Below are 19,825 nucleotides of genomic sequence, written 5' to 3' on the forward strand. Positions count from 1 at the left end.
GGTCTGAAGTTACTAAAGAGGTGCAATGCAAGAAACCGACACACATAGTCTACAGCTCGGGTCAGTTAAAAGCGCATTGGGGTATGAAGACAGCTTTGTAAGAGTTAATACAGTGTGGAATACAAGCAAGTGGTTACCTAAGGCTTAGCAAGCAGTCTTTCTTGAAGTGTGTGCTTGTGGCAGGTGAGACAGCCTGCTGCAGAGAGGGAGATGCTGTCGGAAATCTCTCTGTGAGCGGTCCGTCTCCCATAACAATGGGAGCAGATTAGCGCCACGGAGGTCCTCAAGCTGTACACGGGTATGAAAGCAGAAGAGTTAGGTGAGTGCACGCATGAGTATGGTGGGACCCCATTCCATTATCTAGAGTGAAGCGGCGGAGATAGGCTGGACAGGTGGAGAGGGCATCGGCTCTGCATGTCCCTCCTAAATGCAAAGATGACAGTAGTGGTATACATTAACAGGAAGAGAGGAGGGGAACATGGAGGAAGTGTCACCCATCTACTACCCCTGCCCTCAATGCCTAGGAAACAGAAGCTGCTATAGGCAGAAGAAATACCACACTATAGTCCCTGACCAAGACTTTAAGCTGTGCATCACAATAAATATAGCTACTAAATATAGATACTGTCCTCTCCACCCTCTGGGAGAAAAGGAAGGTGGGTGGTGAAAACTGGTGCAAAGCCCCCCACCCCTACCCCTCTCCCCTCCCTTTTATTCATCACACCCTTCCCTGCCTTTCCCACATCCCACATCCCCTAAGCCCCTTCTATTTTACCTATCCTCCTTCTTTCTCTTCAGATGAATTGGGATAGTTTATTTCTATCATCTTTGACCCCCACCCCCTTCCCTATGCAGGAACTACAGCCCCACAGCTCTGGAACCAAGAGCCACTAATACTCAACATGTTGTTTCACAGCATGGTACCAAGGAGTGTGGACATGTATATTATTCCATATATCTTGAACCATAATAGGATTCTAAAAGAATGTTTGGTTTCCACACGCTTGCCCTGTTTTGAAAAATTTGCAAAAAAAAATATAATAAAAATGGTTCTGGTTCCTAACAGCTAGTAAGCATATGTGCTGCCTGTTGTAATCAAATGTAACTGCACTTTACAACTTGCACTAGGTAACACAAATCTCCCTGGATGATGCTGGGCAAGGCAGTGACTTTTCTTTTCCTCCGGTTCTCTTTTATTTCTACGAATAAGCACATAACCAGATTCTTTTGGAGACCGGAAAAGATAAAGAATTACCAAAGAATGAGCAATATTTTTAGAATTCATACGTGACTGCCATGATAAAACTACAAAAAAAAGAGCCCTGTCATAAGCCTCTTTATTAATTTGATTTTCGTTGGGAGATTTGAGGTTTACTTACAAATTTTACAGAGTTATGTAAATGCCTTTTTACAAATGCTGAATAATGATAGCATAGAAGGCCCATGTTTTATTCATGATGTTCTGCTTTTGATGCAGTTTTGAAATAATTTCTTCTATTTATTTATAGTGGGATGCAGGGGTAACAGAAAGGAAAAGGATTTATAAATGCGAAAAAAAAGAAGAAAAAAAACGATGTACGGCTTGCAAATTACTGAATTACAGAAGAGCTCAGAAGTGGGACAAATAATTTGCACAGTCAAATTCTGAATTTTGAAAATGAAATTAAAGTCAAATATAAGCTCAGATTTTGGTGCAATTTTAATTGTAGATTTGTTATCAATAAATGTTACAAATTGTAAGCTAAAATGTGGAGGTGATACATGATGAATTTAAACTTTAAAGGAAAACTGCAGTGGAAGAAATATAGGAGTTGTCATTGCTGTCCGCTTCCTGAAAATGCTATTTGCCTAGCTGTGTGACTGCAATACTTTCTGATTCATTAATGAGAACACTTGAGCCACAATGCACATGCTGAGAAAATAATTACTGACTGCAACCTGAAGGAAGGGAAACCAACTCCCCATTTCACACACTTGCCTCTTCTGGATGCTTGAAATAGGACATTGGCTATGGATTTAGCACAATTTTAAGTTCCCTGTTTTGCTAGCCAACATTCCTATATATTCAGAGGAATTTTCAGTTATTCAGAGATTTGGATGTATCTGAATCTCTGAATGAAATAGTAATTTGTTGAAATTCATGAAAATTAGAGTAGCACCCTACAGGTAGGTGCTAGGTAAATGTATAGTGGGCCTTTTCTGCCTAACAGCAGGGCTGTGATTTTATTTAGCTAGGGTGTCAGGGCTTCCAGATGTGCCTGCTGAGGGGAGAAGTATCCCCACTGGCTCCTGTCAGAGGTTTCTCATAGGGCAGTGTGGGAAGCCCAATCAGGGGACACATCCCAGCTTGCAACTACCCCAGAAGGCAGATTATGCTGCAAAGGATTCTGGGAGTGGGTATAAGTTTGGGGGGAAGTGCGTGGCACTGTGTCTTTGGCGGGAGCAGAGTCCCAGGAAGGTGGATGTCTCAGGGTGACGCCTGAGTGTCCAGGGAGAGCTGAGTTGAGCTGAGGGGATCCGGTGTGCCGAGAGCCTGCGGAGAGAGAGAGGGGTCCAGTCCCAGGAAAGCCTACACAGGTCGTGAGTACTGATGATCGCCCCTGGGGGTCTGCCTGAAGTTAGAGGGGACCACTCCGGAAGAGGTTCTGGGATCCAGTGTTAGCTAGCTGCAAAGGGGGTACCTAGGTTGAGGACCCTGAAGCTACAAAGGGGGTACATAGTCAGTGGACCCTGAAAAGTTAAAGTCAAAGGGGGGCACCTGCAGCTGGGCCCTTAATTGTATAGAGTGTGTCAGTTGCAAGTACAGCTATACAGAGTTCTACTTCTTACTACCTCAAGCTGGCCAAAGCGGGGGACAGTATTCAGTGATTTATACAGCACCACAGGGTCAGGAGTTCTACAGTTCTCAGTCCTGAGTCTTCTGGATTAAAAGTTGAGGATTCAGGACTTCTGTGTTCTACAAAGTATTCAGCGTTAGTGAGCACCGGCTGGTGGTGAGGAAACGCCAACGGGCATTTTCAGGAGTAAAGTCCCATGTGTAATTAGTTCAAGCTTCAAGGAGTATCCCACTCATTCCCTTCTCCCATCCCCTTTAAATCAAATAAAAACCACAAACAAAGATGCCGGAGTTGTCGCTGCTTCAGTTATCACACCCAGGGTCACAGCTCACATGGGCTGGAGAGACTACCGGTACTAATGGCAGACCCACATCAGGCCACAGGCCACAGGCCTGGAAACCTTGCTACATTAGTTTAGTTTATTCGTTTTCTAATGAATTCAGAATTTTTGGAACAATTCGAATTCCGATCGGTCAAAAAATGATCAACCGATTCAAATTCTGAAGAATAGCTAGTTGCTAAGGAGTGGGCTGGGAAGCTGGCCACTGTGTCCTTAACAACCGATGACTCATTAGCTGTCAATGGGCTTCCCCACTAACAGCTGAAATGTAAACAACAAAAGAATGCCTGTAATAGAAAATTCAGAAAAAAAACAAAAACAAAATACATATCAGCCCAGCAGGTCAGGAAGGGGGGGGGGGGGGTGTTGAGCGAGCACCTCAGTGGTAGTTGTTGTAGTCTGCAGATGGGGGACTTATCAGATCCTTGAAGATCCCCCGGATCCCGCCCACCCCCCTTGTGAATGAGTATAGGGTACATATTCCAGATTCTGATAAGCCCCCCACCCACAGACCGCAACAACCCCTGCCCAGGGTTGTGGGAAAGAAGCCCTTGTCCCCATCAACAAAGCACCCCCCCCCCCTGTTGTTGAGGGCATGTAGCCTGGTATGGTTCAGGAGGAGGGGACCTCTGACCTGAATTTTGGGGGGGAGGGCACGCTGTTTTTTTCCCCAGAAGTTTCAATTGCAAGCATTCTTTTATATACAATTCAGCTGTCAGTGGGGAAGCCCGCTGACAGCTGATGAGTAATCAGTTGTTAAATTGATTTTGAATTGTTCTAAAAGTTTGGAATTTGTTAGAAAATAATAAACTAAATTACGAAGCAAATCAAGGAAACAAAATTAGTAACATTAGCAAATCTAGCCTGACTTTGCAGCAACATTCATCCCTGCCTGTCTATGTAAGCTTGAAATTGGTAGCTAGTGATATATAAAGTCCCCTCTGTAATGAATGAGTGCCTGTTTGATATTGTGTTATACAGAGAAGGGCACACCTCCAGGTGCCCCTCCCTGGGGCTGCCGTGCTCTTTCAGGCACATGACCCCAGGGTTGCCAGTGTCTTCTCTGCACTCTTTCCCAAGGCTGCCACACTCTTCCCAGCACACCACCCCAGAGCTGCCACTACCTTCACTGCAAACCACCCCAGGGCTACTACTACCTTCTCTGCAATCCACCCCAGAGCTGCCACTACCTTCTCTGCAAACCACCCCAGGGCTACTACTACTACCTTCTCTGCAAACCATCCCAGAGCCACCGCTTCCTTCTCTGCACACTACTCCAGAGCTGCAACTACCTTCTCTGCAAACCACCCCAGAGCTGCCATTTCCTTCTCTGCACACCACCCCAGGGCTACCACTACCTTCTCTGCACACCACCCCAGAGTTTCCACTTCCTTCTCTGCACACCACCCCAGAGCTTCCACTACCTTCTCTGCACACCACCCCAGAGCTTCCACTTCCTTCTCTGCACACCACCCCATGGCTACCACTACCTTCTCTGCACACCACCCCAGGGCTACCACTTCCTTCTCTGCACACCACCCCAGAGCTTCCACTTCCTTCTCTGCACACCACCCCATGGCTACCACTACCTTCTCTGCACACCACCCCAGGGCTACCACTACCTTCTCTGCACACCACCCCAGAGCTTCCACTTCCTTCTCTGCACACCACCCCATGGCTACCACTACCTTCTCTGCACACCACCCCAGGGCTACCACTACCTTCTCTGCACACCACCCCAGAGCTTCCACTTCCTTCTCTGCACACCACCCCAGGGCTACCACTACCTTCTCTGCACACCACCCCAGAGCTGCCATTTCCTTCTCTGCACACCACCCCAGGGCTACCACTACCTTCTCTGCACACCACCCCAGAGCTTCAACTTCCTTCTCTGCACACCACCCCATGGCTACCACTACCTTCTCTGCACACCACCCCAGGGCTACCACTTCCTTCTCTGCACACCACCCCAGGGCTACCACTACCTTTCTCTGCACACCACCCCAGGGCTACCACTACCTTCTCTGTACACCACCCCAGAGCTGCCACTTCCTTCTCTGCACACCACCCCAGAGGTTCACTTCCTTCTGTGCATATCATCCCTTGGCCCCCACTACCTTCCCAGCACACCACCTCAGAGCTGCCACTCTTTTCCCTGCACATTACCACAGGGCAGCTGCGCCCTTCCCGGCACACCACCCCAGGAAAAGAAAATAAATAGATTTACAATCAAGCCAACAATGTATTAACATCCATTTTGATGGTCTTCTTTCCTGTTACAGCAATTGAGAAATATGACTAATATGACAGTGCAGTTCAATAGACACCAGTGTTAGATTCATTAATCAGCACTCAGTTCCAGATATGGTCTGACGCACCCCACTGCCTGACAGTTCTCTGGTGCAGTTAAGCAACTAAACTTTGTCACCTCTCTTACACCAGATTGTGAAGGCTTCAATGAAGAAAAAACACTAAAGAGGCAAAGGGACTGTGAGAGGACAAAAGCATTCAGAGAGCTGACTGGCTCCGGTTAGGCTGCTTACAACAGGCAGGGCTACCCTCCAGTGGGTACCCAGCAGGTTACCAGAAAAAAACATTCACCAATAGAATAAAATATGGAATGGAAGGATAAGAGTATCCAAATTAATTCAGGAGTTAACACGAAATTAACCACTTAAGCCCCGGAAGATTTTACCCCCTTCCTGACCAGGGGGTTTTTTTGCGATTTTTTACTGTGCGACTTTAACGGACAATTGCGCGGTCGTGCGACGCTGTACCTAAACGAATTTCACGTCCTTTTTTTCCCACAAACAGAGCTTTCTTTTGGTGGTATTTGATCACCTGTGCGATTTTTTGATCATGCGCTATAAACAAAAAAAAGAGCGTAAATTTTGCAAAAATAACAATATTTTTCACTTTTTTTTATTCAAATTGCCCCCAAAAAAATGTAAAAATCAAAATTTTTTAACATTTTCGGCCAATTTGTTTTATGCTACATATGTTTGGTAAAAAAAATCGCAAAAAGCGTATTTTGATTGGTTTGCGCCAAAGTTATCGCGTTTACTAACAAAGGGAAAGATTTTTGTCATTTTTGGTGTTTTTTTTTTAACGAGTAATGGCGGCGATCTGCGATTTTTTTTGCGGTACTGCGACATTGCGGCGAACAGATCGGACCCTTGACTGACATTTTTGACACTTTTGGGGGTACCAGTGACATTAATGCAGTAATCAGTGCTATACATATGCACTGTTACTGTAAAAATGACACTGGCAGGGAAGGGGTTAACTGTATTGGAGAGGGAGGGGTTAAGTGTGTCCTAGGGGCGTGATTCTAACTGTGATGGGACAGGTCTCCTATTGTAAAAACAGAGATCAACAGTTCAACATAGTAGAACCGTCTGATCTCCATTTTTACACAGGGGAGAATGACAGGCGGCTTGTTTACATAAGCCGTCCGCCTTTCTCCCGCTCTACCGACGATCGTAGTGTGACCGGCGGACATCGAGTCCGCCGGTCACACGCCCGGACTCCTCTGTGAACGAGCCTCAGCGGGCACGCGCTCGCTCCCGCTATTGGCTCAAAACCCGGTGACAGGCTAGCGACGTAGATCTACGTCACTCTGCCTGGCCGGGGCTGACTGCCGCAGTAAATATACTGTGCGCAGTCGGCAACCGGTTAAATACATTTAGACTCTTTTAGACTTTAGTCTGGCGTTCCTTCCATTGGTGCATGTTTTTTTCTAGTCTCCCAGCCTGTGGGAACAACAACAAGCTGATGAAGTCATGGCTCTCTGCTATCATTCTTTTGGCTCAATATTCATTATTTCACACGATTTCTATTGCGACTTTGGAACACAACTTTAATGCAATTTTTGCTCAAAAATTTGATCCGACCTTACATTCTTTGGATCAAAGTCGCTATAAAAGTCGCACCAAAGCAGAGCGGGCACCATTTCAAAGTCACCGCAATCACTGTAGATGAACAAGACTGAAATCTACCTGATTTAAAAACATTTTTACAGTTCTTTCAGTATGTAGCAGAAATCAGAAGGAATAGGAAGTTTAGCTTTCTCAGTTCTGTCCGCTGCCTGTCCAGTAACATGAAACCACGGCGGAGGCCTCCGTCTCTCCCCTTCCTCGCAGTCCTCTTGCTCACACGCTAACCTGACTTCTGTATCCTCTTTCTATTTATATGACAGCAATGTGCTTTGATGTAACCAGTCCCCCTCTGTCTCCATTGATATAACTATAGGCAGTTTCAGGAGGGAACCTTAAACTTTATTTAATATTTTAAAGATACTAGCTGTATTTATTACTTCCAGAGATTTTTCCTAAATTCCAGGACATGCAACTCTAAATTTGAACACTTGCAGATTGAATAACGCATGCATTAAAGTGTATCAAAATCCAAGAACACTTATTTAAAGTGATACTAAACCCCAAACCATAAATGTAATATATTGCAGCTTACCAATCATTAGATGTGGTGGCTGCATTCGTTTTTTTTTTTTTTTTTTTTTTTTTTTTTATGTTGTAGGCTTTTTTCCCTTTGTTTTCATGATCTGGCCAGTAACACACCTCCTGTATTAGAGTGCCTACACTCTAGATTAAGCAGCATAGGGACCTCTTTGGACAACAGCACTGTTATTCTAGGGGGCAGGGTTTGGACAAGGGGTGGGCAGGAGGGATAGCTGCCCTAGACACTATGGTATCGTGTGAGGTGAGGGGTGCCACAAGGACAACGCATCGCACATTATTAAATACTTACCTTTGAACAAATCCCTTCAGCGGTGCGCTGTCACCGCTGACAGGGCATTCCATCTTCCCCCCAGTCTTCTTTCCGGGTTTGCGCACTACGGCTGTGTAAGTGGCCGGAGCCACGATGACGTCCTATAGCTGCCGGCAGTGATTACTGTCTTCTGCAAGTGGGGATGGTTCCCCGCGCTCCCTGCCAGCAGAACACAATAGTGCTGTGGGAGGTATTCCCCTATCAACGCTGCAAAAGAAAACCTGTATAAGTGAAAAAATCTGTGATACAAAAAAATATGTGTGAGGCTGCTTGCACATAAAGGCAGTATAAAGCCCCTTTCACACGGGCTTTCCGATCCGATCCACCTGTCAGTTTTTCAGGCGGACCGGATCGGATGCTCCATGCAGCCCTATGGAGCGCCGGATGTCAGCGGTGACATGTCTGCTGACACCCGCTGCTATCCGATCTGATCCTGTCCGTGAAATCTGGACGGATGGAAACCCTATATTCCATTCGTCTGGAGGATCGGGTCGGATAAGACCGGATGAGAATGGACAGGCGGTCCGTTCTCATCTGATCTCCTCATAGAGGAGAGTGGGGATCTGACAGCTCCATCTCTGCACACAGAGCGAAAACGGACCTGTCATCCGCCTGTCGATCCGCCAATCCCCGCTGAGCAGAACGGACACCGTTGGGTGCACCACCCGTGTGAAAGGAGCCTTTCCAACCTAAAAATTTAAATAAACAAAATAAAGTGTAGCGCCAATATATAAAGTACAAAGGAATATACAGAAATATTTGTACTTTATATATTGGCGCTACACTTTATTTTGTTTATTTACCCTATAAACACTGACTGTGTTGATGGGGGAATCAAGCAATTTTTTTTTCCTTCAACCTGTGGTTAAAGGAAAGAAATCTGCATAATGGATAGCTTGCCTAACACTGGCTGTACAAAAAAAAATCTACTAGATTTCTCCACCAACACTACAGCCCCCTGCTGGGCTATTGTATTTTGACAGACACCGATGGCAGTTGTCAAAATACCAAATAGTAGCTACATCTGCATTCGAGCAGTTATTTTCTGGCTGCCTCCATTTCATATTCAATCAAAGGACGAGGGGCGTGAGGCAAAAAGGACCACCCACTAAGCAGATTTCAACTGGTTCATCAGGAACGGGACGAAATTTGAAAAATTTATGGCCAGCTTCAGTTCTCTAGCTGAACTACAGAACACTTATCCTCTATGTTATTGAGATGGGGAGAGCCAGAAGTATTCTGTAGTTATAAAACACTTTCTGTCCTAGGATAACAACGCTACTTCTCAAGCCCAAGATAAAACATGCAGCTTTCTGGAAGAAGGGACTGAACTCCGGAAACCATATGTTTCTGAATAAGATAATGCCGCTTCACAGTATCTAACCTTAGATCGGCAGCACGTGTAAAAGGAGGAGGGAGCATTGATAGGAAGGCAGCCTGAAAACCATAGGGCCATATGTCACATGACTCTTCCACCTATCCTAGCATTCTCAGAGTACCAGCCACCAGCTGCTGAGGATTCACAATGGGCAAGTGCTCATTGTCCTGGATAATGCAGGATAACCCCCAGGACATGAAAACTGTGGGGTGTTGTCCAAAATCCCAAGACTGTCCCACAGGATTTGGGCTTTTGGCAACTATAATATGACACTGCACCTGCCCCTTTAATAGGGCAATGCAGTGTCCACAGTACCTTAATCAAACAATATTATCAGTCCTGTGAAGTTCTATAAGGCTACATTTACACAGTTTAATAGCAGTGGACATTAAGCGACTTATATCAAGAATTGGCAGATTCTTGTAGGTAGCTGTAAATACTGTCTGAAAAAACTGTGTGTGACCAGCATCAGCTGTCACAGGCGTACAAGGGTAGGTGGGTGGTACCTCCTCAATGTTCCTCTCATCCTTGGGTGCCAAGTGTGGGTCACATAGGAGGCCTACCCCATGGTGGGTTCTTCTGGGCTATGCTAGGCACCTTGTACAGGGTAAGTTCATTACACATGGGGCACCTTTGCTTTGTGCAGTTTTTATCAATGCCCTGGAACAAGGCTGAGGCTGCCGTGGAGAAATACTCAACCTTAGGGTGGGCCTCTACTTTTAGAGATAAATGTTCACCCAGTATACTTGCATTGCAACTGTTCTTCAGTTAACTCTCGGTTCCCCATAACAATGTACACCTTCTCTGTATTCTGAATTTAGGAGGGACATGCCGAGCCTTGTCCACATCCACCTTTCCAGTGTTTTCTAATACAATTCCCCAGTAGTGGAGTGGGCCCCGCCGTGAATTCTACGTGGGCTCCAAATGTCCACTTAACAAAGCTCTCAAACTTCTGCACCTCTATACCGGATGGGAACCTCTGTGGTGCAAATCCACTACCGTAGCCATAAGAGATATACCGCTGGCGGAAGGAGTGCTGACAACATCTCTCTCACTGCTAGAGGCTATTCCACCTATAACAGGTACATGCACAACAGGCTGCTGTAAAATGTCTTTTACCCTAGGTAACCACTTGTGTCTTCACACTTCTCTTCCCCACAGTGAGATCTTCATACCCCAATGTGTTTAGGACCCACTCGGTGAACCATGTGTGTGCCAGTTACATTACATTGCATTACACCCCTTTTAGTAACTTAGACCAGGCAGGGACAACATTTCAAATGCTTTACTTTGAAAAATGCAAAGGTAATTAGAGTCCAACACTGAAAAGTGTAATCCTTCCTTAATTCTTACTACAGGCTGTGCGCTGCCCCGTCATACCTGCACAGGTAGTATTCATGCAGTACAAAGTCCAAATTAGGCATTCTTCCAGTGCTAGTGTCTTTGGGGCAAATCCCAGGTTCAAATGACTTCCAGGCAATGGACCTGATGCAGGCCCTAGACTTTGCGGCTCTCTACTGCATCTCTCTCGGGAGCTGACTCTTGAGCTGAACTCTTGTGGGACTCTCCGAGGGCACTCTTGTACTGAACCACTGTCCCATATTTATTAGGATTAGTGGGCCGGACCCAGAGAAGAGGATGCCTCTAGGAAAGGCATTTTAACCTGTTCTCAGGCACCTGCCTGATTTTCCACTCAGTACAAATCAATATATGCTGTTCACCCAAGAAGTTTTATGTGAACAGAACAGGGTTGTCATTTCTGCAGGGTTCTGTCTACACACAAACTGGCCCCAGCCAATTAGACAGTTTATATGCTGCCATGGTGCTTAGTTGAGTTAACTATAGAGCCTTTCACAAGGCAGGTTCACTGCTGGCATACATGGATCAAATTTGAGCTGAAGCCCCAAGTGAGAGGCATGGCAGCAGCTTAAAGGACAGTGTCGCAGCCATGAATCAAATCCCAAATGTGTGCAGTGAGTGAGAGCACAGTGGCCCCAACCCTCTTGCAGTTAGTGTGCACTGAGTGCTCTGCCACTGACTCTAACATACACTGCATTATCAACGCATCTAAAAAACAAATCCTAAGTGCAGATAAGACAGTAAGGCTTTATTTGTGAGGGCGTTTACACAGGCTGTGAATCCCAGTGAATTTGATTGACCCATACAGTGAATGGCAGACTGGTGGTGGTCACAGCTATTTGTGGCTGTTCACACAGCCAGCAACCACTTGTGATGATGTGATGATCATGGCTATCTGCACACATCTATCAATCCCTGCCGCAGGAATCCACAAATTCTTGCCGATAGGATTTGCAGCATGTGTAAACACCCGTGCAAGTGAAGCCTTAGGTTCCCCAAACTTCAAACCAAATACACCAAACCTTTAGGCAGAGTAGCCTATCACCATTTATGAGGCACTTTGGTCAATATCAGCACAAAATGAGCTACTACAAGAAACATAAAAACACTCTGTGATAAAACATTTCAACAAAGGATTTGCTTCTATGAATGAGATCATTGTTTTTCCTGCATACCGCCATGTCAACTGACCTCTGCAATAATATACACGATGGACTGTGGAACCAGCACATTCATTTGAAGGATATATAACTCAATATTCAAGATCCTGGGCCAAAGTACACATGCGTAAACCTGCATCAAGGACATTTTTTTCCCTTTCCCAATAGAAATGTCCGATTTGGGGTGAGGGTTACACTTTATATTTATAACAATATAACATTTATTTAGTCCTATCTGTAACATTTAAATTTATAGATACTTCAAGAAATGTTTTTCCTCAACAGGAATGTCATACTTGGGGTTAGGGTTAGGGTTACACATTTATAAGTGTATAAAATATTACATTTATAGAGTCCTATCTGTAATATTGGATTTAGAGATCATTCAAGATTTATTTTTCCTCAACAGGAAAGTCAGACTTGCGGTTGGGGTTGGGGTTAGGGTTACACATTTATAAGTGTATAAAATATTACATTTATATAGTCCTATCTGTAATATTTGATTTATAGATCATTCAAGAATTGTTTTTTCCTCAACAGGAATGTAAGACTTGGGGTTAGGGTTAGGATTGCACATGTATAAGTGTATAAAATATTACATTTATATAGTCCTATCTGTAATATTTGATTAATAGATCATTCAAGAATTGTTTTTTCCTCAACAAGAATGTCAGACTTGGGATTAGGGTTATACATGATAAGTGTATAAAATATCACATTTATATAGTCCTATCTGTACCATTTGATTTATAGATCCTTTAAGATTTTTTTTTTTATTTCCCAAAACAGGCGTGTAGAACTTTAATGGTACAATTATTTAAAAATATCACATTTATTTAGAATTCATTTGAAATAACATACAAATTATTTTTTTGGGTTCCTAAATTAATACTATTAAAAGTGATTTTTTTTTTTGTAATGATTACAAGTGTGGTGGTAAATTTAAAGTCCAACATTCCTGCTGAGGAAAAAAAATGTCTTAAATGATCTCTAAATCAAATTGTACAGTTTGGACTAAATAAATGTGATATTTTTCTATGATTACATGTGTAACCCTAACCTCATATCCAATCTTCCCGTCGAGGAAAACAACATTTTTAAAGGATCTATAAGTCAATTCAAAAAGGTACAGATATGACAATAAAACAGACACAGAGATTCAGTGTTAAAAGAGGGACAGTTGAAAACTATGATCAGGACTTGCTAGAAAAATTCGGCCATATGGCTGGCCTTACTGAAGACGTTATACTGAAAGATTTTGAGACAGCTGAGGTCTATTTGTCAGACACACAGCTCGTTCCCAGAAGCATGCTCCCCTGACAGCATGACTTCAGTGAGTCAACTTTATAATCAGGATGGCCGGCTAGAATAGAATCCGGCCAACGACAGCATGCTCATTTATTCTTCTTAATTTATGTCTACAGTACAGGCTAAAGAACAGACGCAATGGTGAAAAATACGAGAACAGTACCTGCCACAGGAGAGGGCTTCCGAAGCAGCACCCACCTATTCTTCCACTGAAACAGGAAAACAAAGTAAAGTATTAGGCAGCGGCATGAACAGGCAAATTAAAAATTCCAGGGTAAAATGTTTTCCGAAAATCAAAGTTAAAAGCGGGCGGAAAAAAAAAAAGTAATGTCCATTTCGCTGACCTTTTTTCCATCTCTCAATCTGACTTGACCCTCCACCACAACCGAATCCGTCATCTTCAGTCATGGTTCCAAACAGCTGCTGCCTGCTCTCTCCCCTCTCTCTTTCTGAATGTACTTAAGCCCAAGGGTCACTTTCAAAATAGCTTTAATAGCTCTGCCTGGCAGGAGACGCGCAGACAGGGAGAGCTGCATTTTGTGACACGCAGCCCCCCGAGCAAATGGCCACTAACTTTTCCAGCCGCCTCCCACTGCCTCTTACCAGGGCAAGTGGGCACAGAGATTTCGACAACTGTCTAAGCTTTTGACCCTTTAAGGGCAGAAACAATGTAATGCAAGGAGTTTGTATTCAAGACAGAGACATTTCTTCTGTAAGGAATAAGTAGGAGTGGACGGCTGTTGGGACTTGTAGGCAGTAATCCTGCTTATTATCTTTATACCTCGGGGCTTAGGAACTGTGGGGGCGAGGTGGGCACCAAAGTTTAAGAAATCCCATTATCAAAGCAGGAGTCTTTTATATGATTCAGGATGCTGACAGGGCTCACGCTATGCGATCATGATGATATATCAATGAACGGTTGGGGCTCCACCTGTTCTACTCTGTAGGTCTGAACTATTTCCTTCAATGATCATGGCTGCAAACTGTCCCTGAATTCGTATGATGTCCATACACACTTCAATCAATGAACAATTTATTTTCTGTTTAATCTCTACCGATAGGAATAATTGATCTATAATTGTCAACCCATTCATTCGATATGACAGTGGAAGAGGATTTTGATTAACCACTTTAGGACCGGAAGGATTTGCCCCCTTAATGACCAGGCCCTATTTTGCGATTCGACGCTGTGTTATTTTAACGGACAATTGCGCGGTCGTGCGATGCTGTACCCAAAATACTTTTTTTCCCACAAATAGAGCTTTCTTTTGGTGGTATTTGATCACCTGTGCGATTTTTATTTTTTGCGCTATAAAAAAAAAATAGCAACAATTTTGAAAAGAAAAAAACAATATTTTTCACATTCTGCAATATGACATTCTCAAAATAAAAAACATTTTAGGCCAATTTGTATTCAGGTACATATTTTTGGTAAAAAAAATCGCAATAAGTGTATTTTGATTGGTTTGCGCAAAAGGTATCGCGTCTACTAACTACGGGAAAGATTTATGTAATTGTCACGATCCGGGGTCAGGCTCGAAGACCAGTAGCTATAGCAGTCGCAGGTCACACAGGAACCAGCAGGATAGGAACACTGACAGGTCACCCAGGCAGATGACGCAGGCTCACCTGAGGTGCGGAGTCTAAGTACTAACCGGTCTTCACCAGCGCTCCTGAAGGTGGAGATGGATTTTGCTGCGTGTTAGCACCAGGTCGCGGTCCTCAAGATCGCCCCACCAGGAAGTGAGCAAGTCAGAGTCCAGTAGCAGATAGGGATTAAGCTGAAGCGTAGTCAAGGAGTAGCCAAAGGTCGGTAACCAGTAGTTGCAGGTTGGGATCAAACAGAAGAGTAGTCGAGGAACAAGCCAAGTGTCGATAACGGATGGTAGCAAAGATACAGACGGCAGCAGGAGAGACAAGCGAGATATCGGCTGTTTAAGGCACAATATTCTGGCGACCAGGAAGTGCAAAGACATGGTTTATAACAGGAAGTTCATGGGAGGAGCAAAGGGTTCAAGGTTCAAGGCAATAAAGATTCACAGCAGGATCATTCAAGGATTTGTCCAGGGAGCTGTCCAGCATTCCAGGTAGCTCAGTGAGTAGAGTCATTGCCAGACACCATGGAGGTCCCAGGTTCAAGTCCGGGACCTGACAGTACTCCCCTCCTCCCAGGACGTCCGCTGGACGTCTTAGGACCAGGTTTAAGAGGAAACCTCTGGTGGAACTCCTTTGTTAATCTAGGGGCATGAACATTTTCTTCTGGCTCCCAGGAATTTTCTTCTGGTCCATATCCTTCCCATTGAACCAGATATTGTAATTTATTCCTAAACATCCTGGAATCAAGAATTCTCTCCACTACAAATTCTTCTTCACCCTGTACTTCAACAGGTGGAGGAGGCGGAAGAATTCTTCCAGGAAAGGGATTTTCCTTAAATGGCTTGAGCAGTGATATGTGAAAAACTGGGTGAATTCTCATACTGTCGGGAAGTTTTAAACGGAAAGTGACTGGGTTGACCTGAGCAGAAATCTGGAAAGGTCCCACAAACTTTTGTCCCAACTTTGCAGATGGAACATGGACCTTCAAATTTTTGGTTGATAACCAAACCTTGTCACCCACTTGAAAGGTAGGAAGTGATCGGCGATGTCTATCAGCAGCCTTCTTGTAACATTCCTGAGCCTCCTTCAAAGTCTCAATTAATTTCTCCTGAATCTCTTGCAACATAGTTAATCTGTTGGCTACAGCAGGAATTGGAGTTGAGATAGGGAGATCAGGAATAAAAACTGGATGATAACCATTGTTTAAGAAAAACGGGCTTTGAGAGGTTGAGCTATGTCTAGAATTGTTGTAAGAAAACTCTGCCGTGGGAAGATAGTCCACCCAGTCATCCTGAAGATAACTAACAAAACATCGAAGGTACTGTTCTAAAGTTTGATTGGTCCTTTCAGTCTGACCATTAGACTGAGGATGAAAAGCAGAAGACAGGTTGATTGCTACTCCTAAAGCTGAGCAAAAGCTTTTCCAAAACTTTGAAGTAAACTGTACTCCTCGATCTGACACAACGTCTTCAGGAATTCCATGTAGTCTGAAGATTTCTCGAACCATCAACTCTGCAGTTTGTTCCGAAGAGGGTACCCCCTTAACTGGTATAAAGTGAGCCATCTTGGTGAGGCGGTCAACGACCACCAAGATAGTGGTCATTCCTTTTGAGGGGGGTAAATCAACCACAAAGTCCATAGAAATTGACCCCCATGGTCTTGATGGGATAGGGAGTGGTTGGAGCAACCCCAAAGGAGAAGCTCGGGGTGTCTTATTGCGTGCACAGGTCAGGCACGAGGCTACATACCTTTTAACATCTTTCTTGTACCCAGGCCACCAAAAGGAGCGTGATAAAAGTTCCTCTGTTTTAGAAACTCCAAAATGTCCAGCAAGTTTTGAGTCATGACTCAACCGGAGGACTTCAACCCGAGCAGACTCAGGTACATAGAGGCGATGCGTTTTAATCCAAAAGCCATTCTTGAACTCAAGACTGATGTCCATAGGAGGATTATTGAGGAGTGAGTCATTCTCGTAACTTTCTTTGAGGAGACTCAAGAATGCCTTTGAACTTGTGACACCTAGGAAGTTCTTTTGAGACAGGATTGTGCATTCAGCATTGTTCTCCTGGGAAGGCCCAGACAACATCCGTGATAAGGCATCAGCCTTACCATTTCTTGACCCAGGTCTATATGAGATAATAAAATTAAATCTAGAAAAGAACAGCGACCAACGTGCTTGTCTAGAAGACAATCTTTTGGCCGAACAAATGAATTCTAGATTTCTGTGATCAGTGAGAACAGTCACAGGATGCTTAGTACCTTCCAGCAAATGCCTCCATTCAGAAAAGGCTTCCTTAATTGCCAGTAACTCCTTATTCCCTATGTCATAATTCCTCTCGGCTGAAGACATTAAACGAGAAAAGTAAGCACAAGGATGAAGCTGCATCTTTTCACCGCTTCGTTGTGAAAGGATAGCTCCCACAGCAGAGTCAGAAGCATCCACTTCCACTACAAACGGTAGCTCAGGATTGGGATGTACCAATACTGGTGCAGAAGTGAACAGAGTCTTTAACTTATCAAAAGCAGCCTGAGCATTAGATGACCACACAAAGGGCACCCCTTTCTTTGTCAGCTGTGTAATCGGAGCTATCACCTTAGAGAAATTTCTGATGAATTTCCTGTAGAAATTGGCAAACCCGATGAATCTTTGAATTTCCTTAACGTTTGCAGGGACAGGCCAATCTACTACTGCTCTAATCTTCTCAGGATCCATGCTTACTCCATCTGGTGAAATAATATACCCCAGAAACTGGATCTGGGTTTGTTCAAACTCACATTTCTCCAATTTGATATAAAGTCGATTCTGCCTTAATCTTTCAAGGACAGTGCAAACATGCTTGCGATGCTCCTCTAGGTTATTGGAAAAAATGAGGATGTCATCCAAATAAGCAACTACAAATTGGTCCAACAGATCTCGAAAAACATCGTTGATGAAGTGTTGAAAGGTTGCAGGGGCATTACAAAGACCAAAAGGCATAACCAAGGACTCGAAGTGTCCGTATCTGGTTCTAAAGGCGGTTTTCCATTCATCTCCTTGGCGGATACGAACAAGGTTATAAGCCCCCCGCAAGTCAAGCTTTGTGAAAATCTTGGCAGAACGAAGTCTTTCCAACATTTCAGAGATCAACGGGAGAGGATAACGGTTTTTAATAGTAACTTTATTCATGTGCCTGTAATCAATGCAAGGACGTAAGGTAGAGTCTTTCTTTTCAACAAAGAACAAGGCTGCTCCAGCAGGGGATGTTGAGTGTCTAATAAACCCCTTCTCTAAATTCTCATCAAGCCACTCCCTGAGCACCTTTAATTCAGGTTCTGATAAATTGAATAGGCGGCCGAAAGGTATTTCTGCACCTGGGAGTAGCTCAATGGGGCAATCATATGGGCGATGAGGAGGTAACTGGTCGGCGTTCTTCTTATCACAGACATCCTGAAACTCATGGTATTGTGGAGGCAGTTTGAGATATGACTGTGCTGTAACCACATCCAACTGCGTTTCCTTAATCTGTGGAGAACTAATTGGACAAGGCTCTCTACAGTATTCCTCACAATGGGGGGATGTAAAATTTATAACGCGTGCTTCCCAATTGATTGAGGGATTATGGGTGGAAAACCAAGGGATGCCTAAGATCACAGGAAATTTAGGTGACGTAATCAGCTGAAAACTGATGGTCTCACGATGGTTAGCCTCAAATTGGAGAACCAAAGGGACTGTTTCATGGGTAACAGGTCCTGAAGTTAAGGGTGATCCATCCACTGTCTCCATATCGACTGGGGCTAATTTATTTCTTGTCTGAATCATATTGTTTTTGGCAAAGTCTATGTCCATAAAGTTCCCCCCTGCACCAGAGTCCAGCATAGCAGAGCAAGGAATCTCAATGCCCTCAGAGATAAGTTTAATAGGGAGGACAAAATGAGGTAGTGAAGAATTTACTTTATTTTCTTCCTGGACCAACGGGGAGATGGACTGGCTAATGGAGTTTATTTGTTCAGGCGTGATCACATCAACCGATGCAATTGTTCTTCTAACCTTGTTAGGGCAGTTAATTGCATAATGACCAGAATCTCCACAGTAAAGACATAGGTTCTCAGAACGTCTTCTTTCTTTCTCCTGAATGGAAATGGATCTCTTAATTGCATCTACCTGCATTGGCTCAGGAGTGTTAGAATTAGGAGCAACTTTGAAATCCTGCTGAACAAATGGAGTAGCAGAGAAACGCATGCCACTCTTACTTGCAAACATTCCCAGCCTCTCCTTCCTCCTTTCTGTAAGTCTCTGATCAATTTTGATACATAATTGGATGAAGGCATCAAGATCATCAGGAGTCTCAACTCTAGCGAGCTCATCCTTTACCTGTTCAGAAAGCCCTCGGCGGAACTGACTCTTTTGCGCAGCAGGGTTCCAAGTAGTATCTGCAACCCAACATCTGAATTCTGCTGTGTACTCAGCGACAGAGCGTCTTCCCTGCCTCATACTATGCAGCTTTGCTTCAGCAGTAGCACAGCGGTTGGGATCATCAAAAACCTGATCCATTGCGGTCAAAAAGGTCTGCAGATTATTTAAAATAGCACTGTCCTGCTCAATATATGGGGAGGCCCAAGCTAGAGCTTCTCCAGTCAGAAGTTCGAGAATCAAGGTTACCTTTCTCTTCTCAGAAGGAAATGCAGCAGGGTGTGTTTGAAAATATAAACGACACTGATTTAGGAAACCCCTGTAATGATGGCGGTCTCCATTAAACTTGGATGGTAAAGGCTGAGGCATATGTGTGATAGTATCACCTCGGTCCAGTAGTAGTCTCTGCAGAGCATGAATCTCCTTCTGTTGTCTTTCCAATAGACTTTCTAGTTTATTAACTTTTTCTTGGCAGGTAACACCAAATTCTTGCAGCTCAGCAATTTGTTGCCTAAGAGGAGTCACGATGCTTGCTATAGCGGCCTCCATATTTTGGGCCAGAATATTCTGTCACGATCCGGGGTCAGGCTCGAAGACCAGTAGCTATAGCAGTCGCAGGTCACACAGGAACCAGCAGGATAGGAACACTGACAGGTCACCCAGGCAGAT

At 44.2% G+C, this 19,825-nt stretch overlaps 1 protein-coding gene across 1 annotated transcript in view; it reads right to left on the reverse strand.

Annotated features, from left to right (window-relative positions):
- The window catches only part of DOK7 (docking protein 7), a 247,643-nt gene extending 233,852 nt beyond the window's left edge, over window positions 1-13,791 (reverse strand). The window contains exons 1-2 of the mRNA XM_082256433.1: window positions 13,515-13,791; window positions 13,334-13,379 (exon numbers count right to left, since the gene is read on the reverse strand). Of these exons, the coding sequence (XP_082112559.1) occupies window positions 13,334-13,379; window positions 13,515-13,568 (100 nt within the window). The 5' untranslated portion in view covers window positions 13,569-13,791. The remainder of the gene's footprint in view (window positions 1-13,333; window positions 13,380-13,514) is intronic.
- Between the last annotated feature and the right edge of the window lie 6,034 nt (window positions 13,792-19,825).

Source organism: Pelophylax lessonae (genome assembly GCF_965119305.1).
Source record: "Pelophylax lessonae genome assembly, chromosome: 1".
NCBI classification, from domain to species: Eukaryota; Metazoa; Chordata; class Amphibia; order Anura; family Ranidae; genus Pelophylax; species Pelophylax lessonae.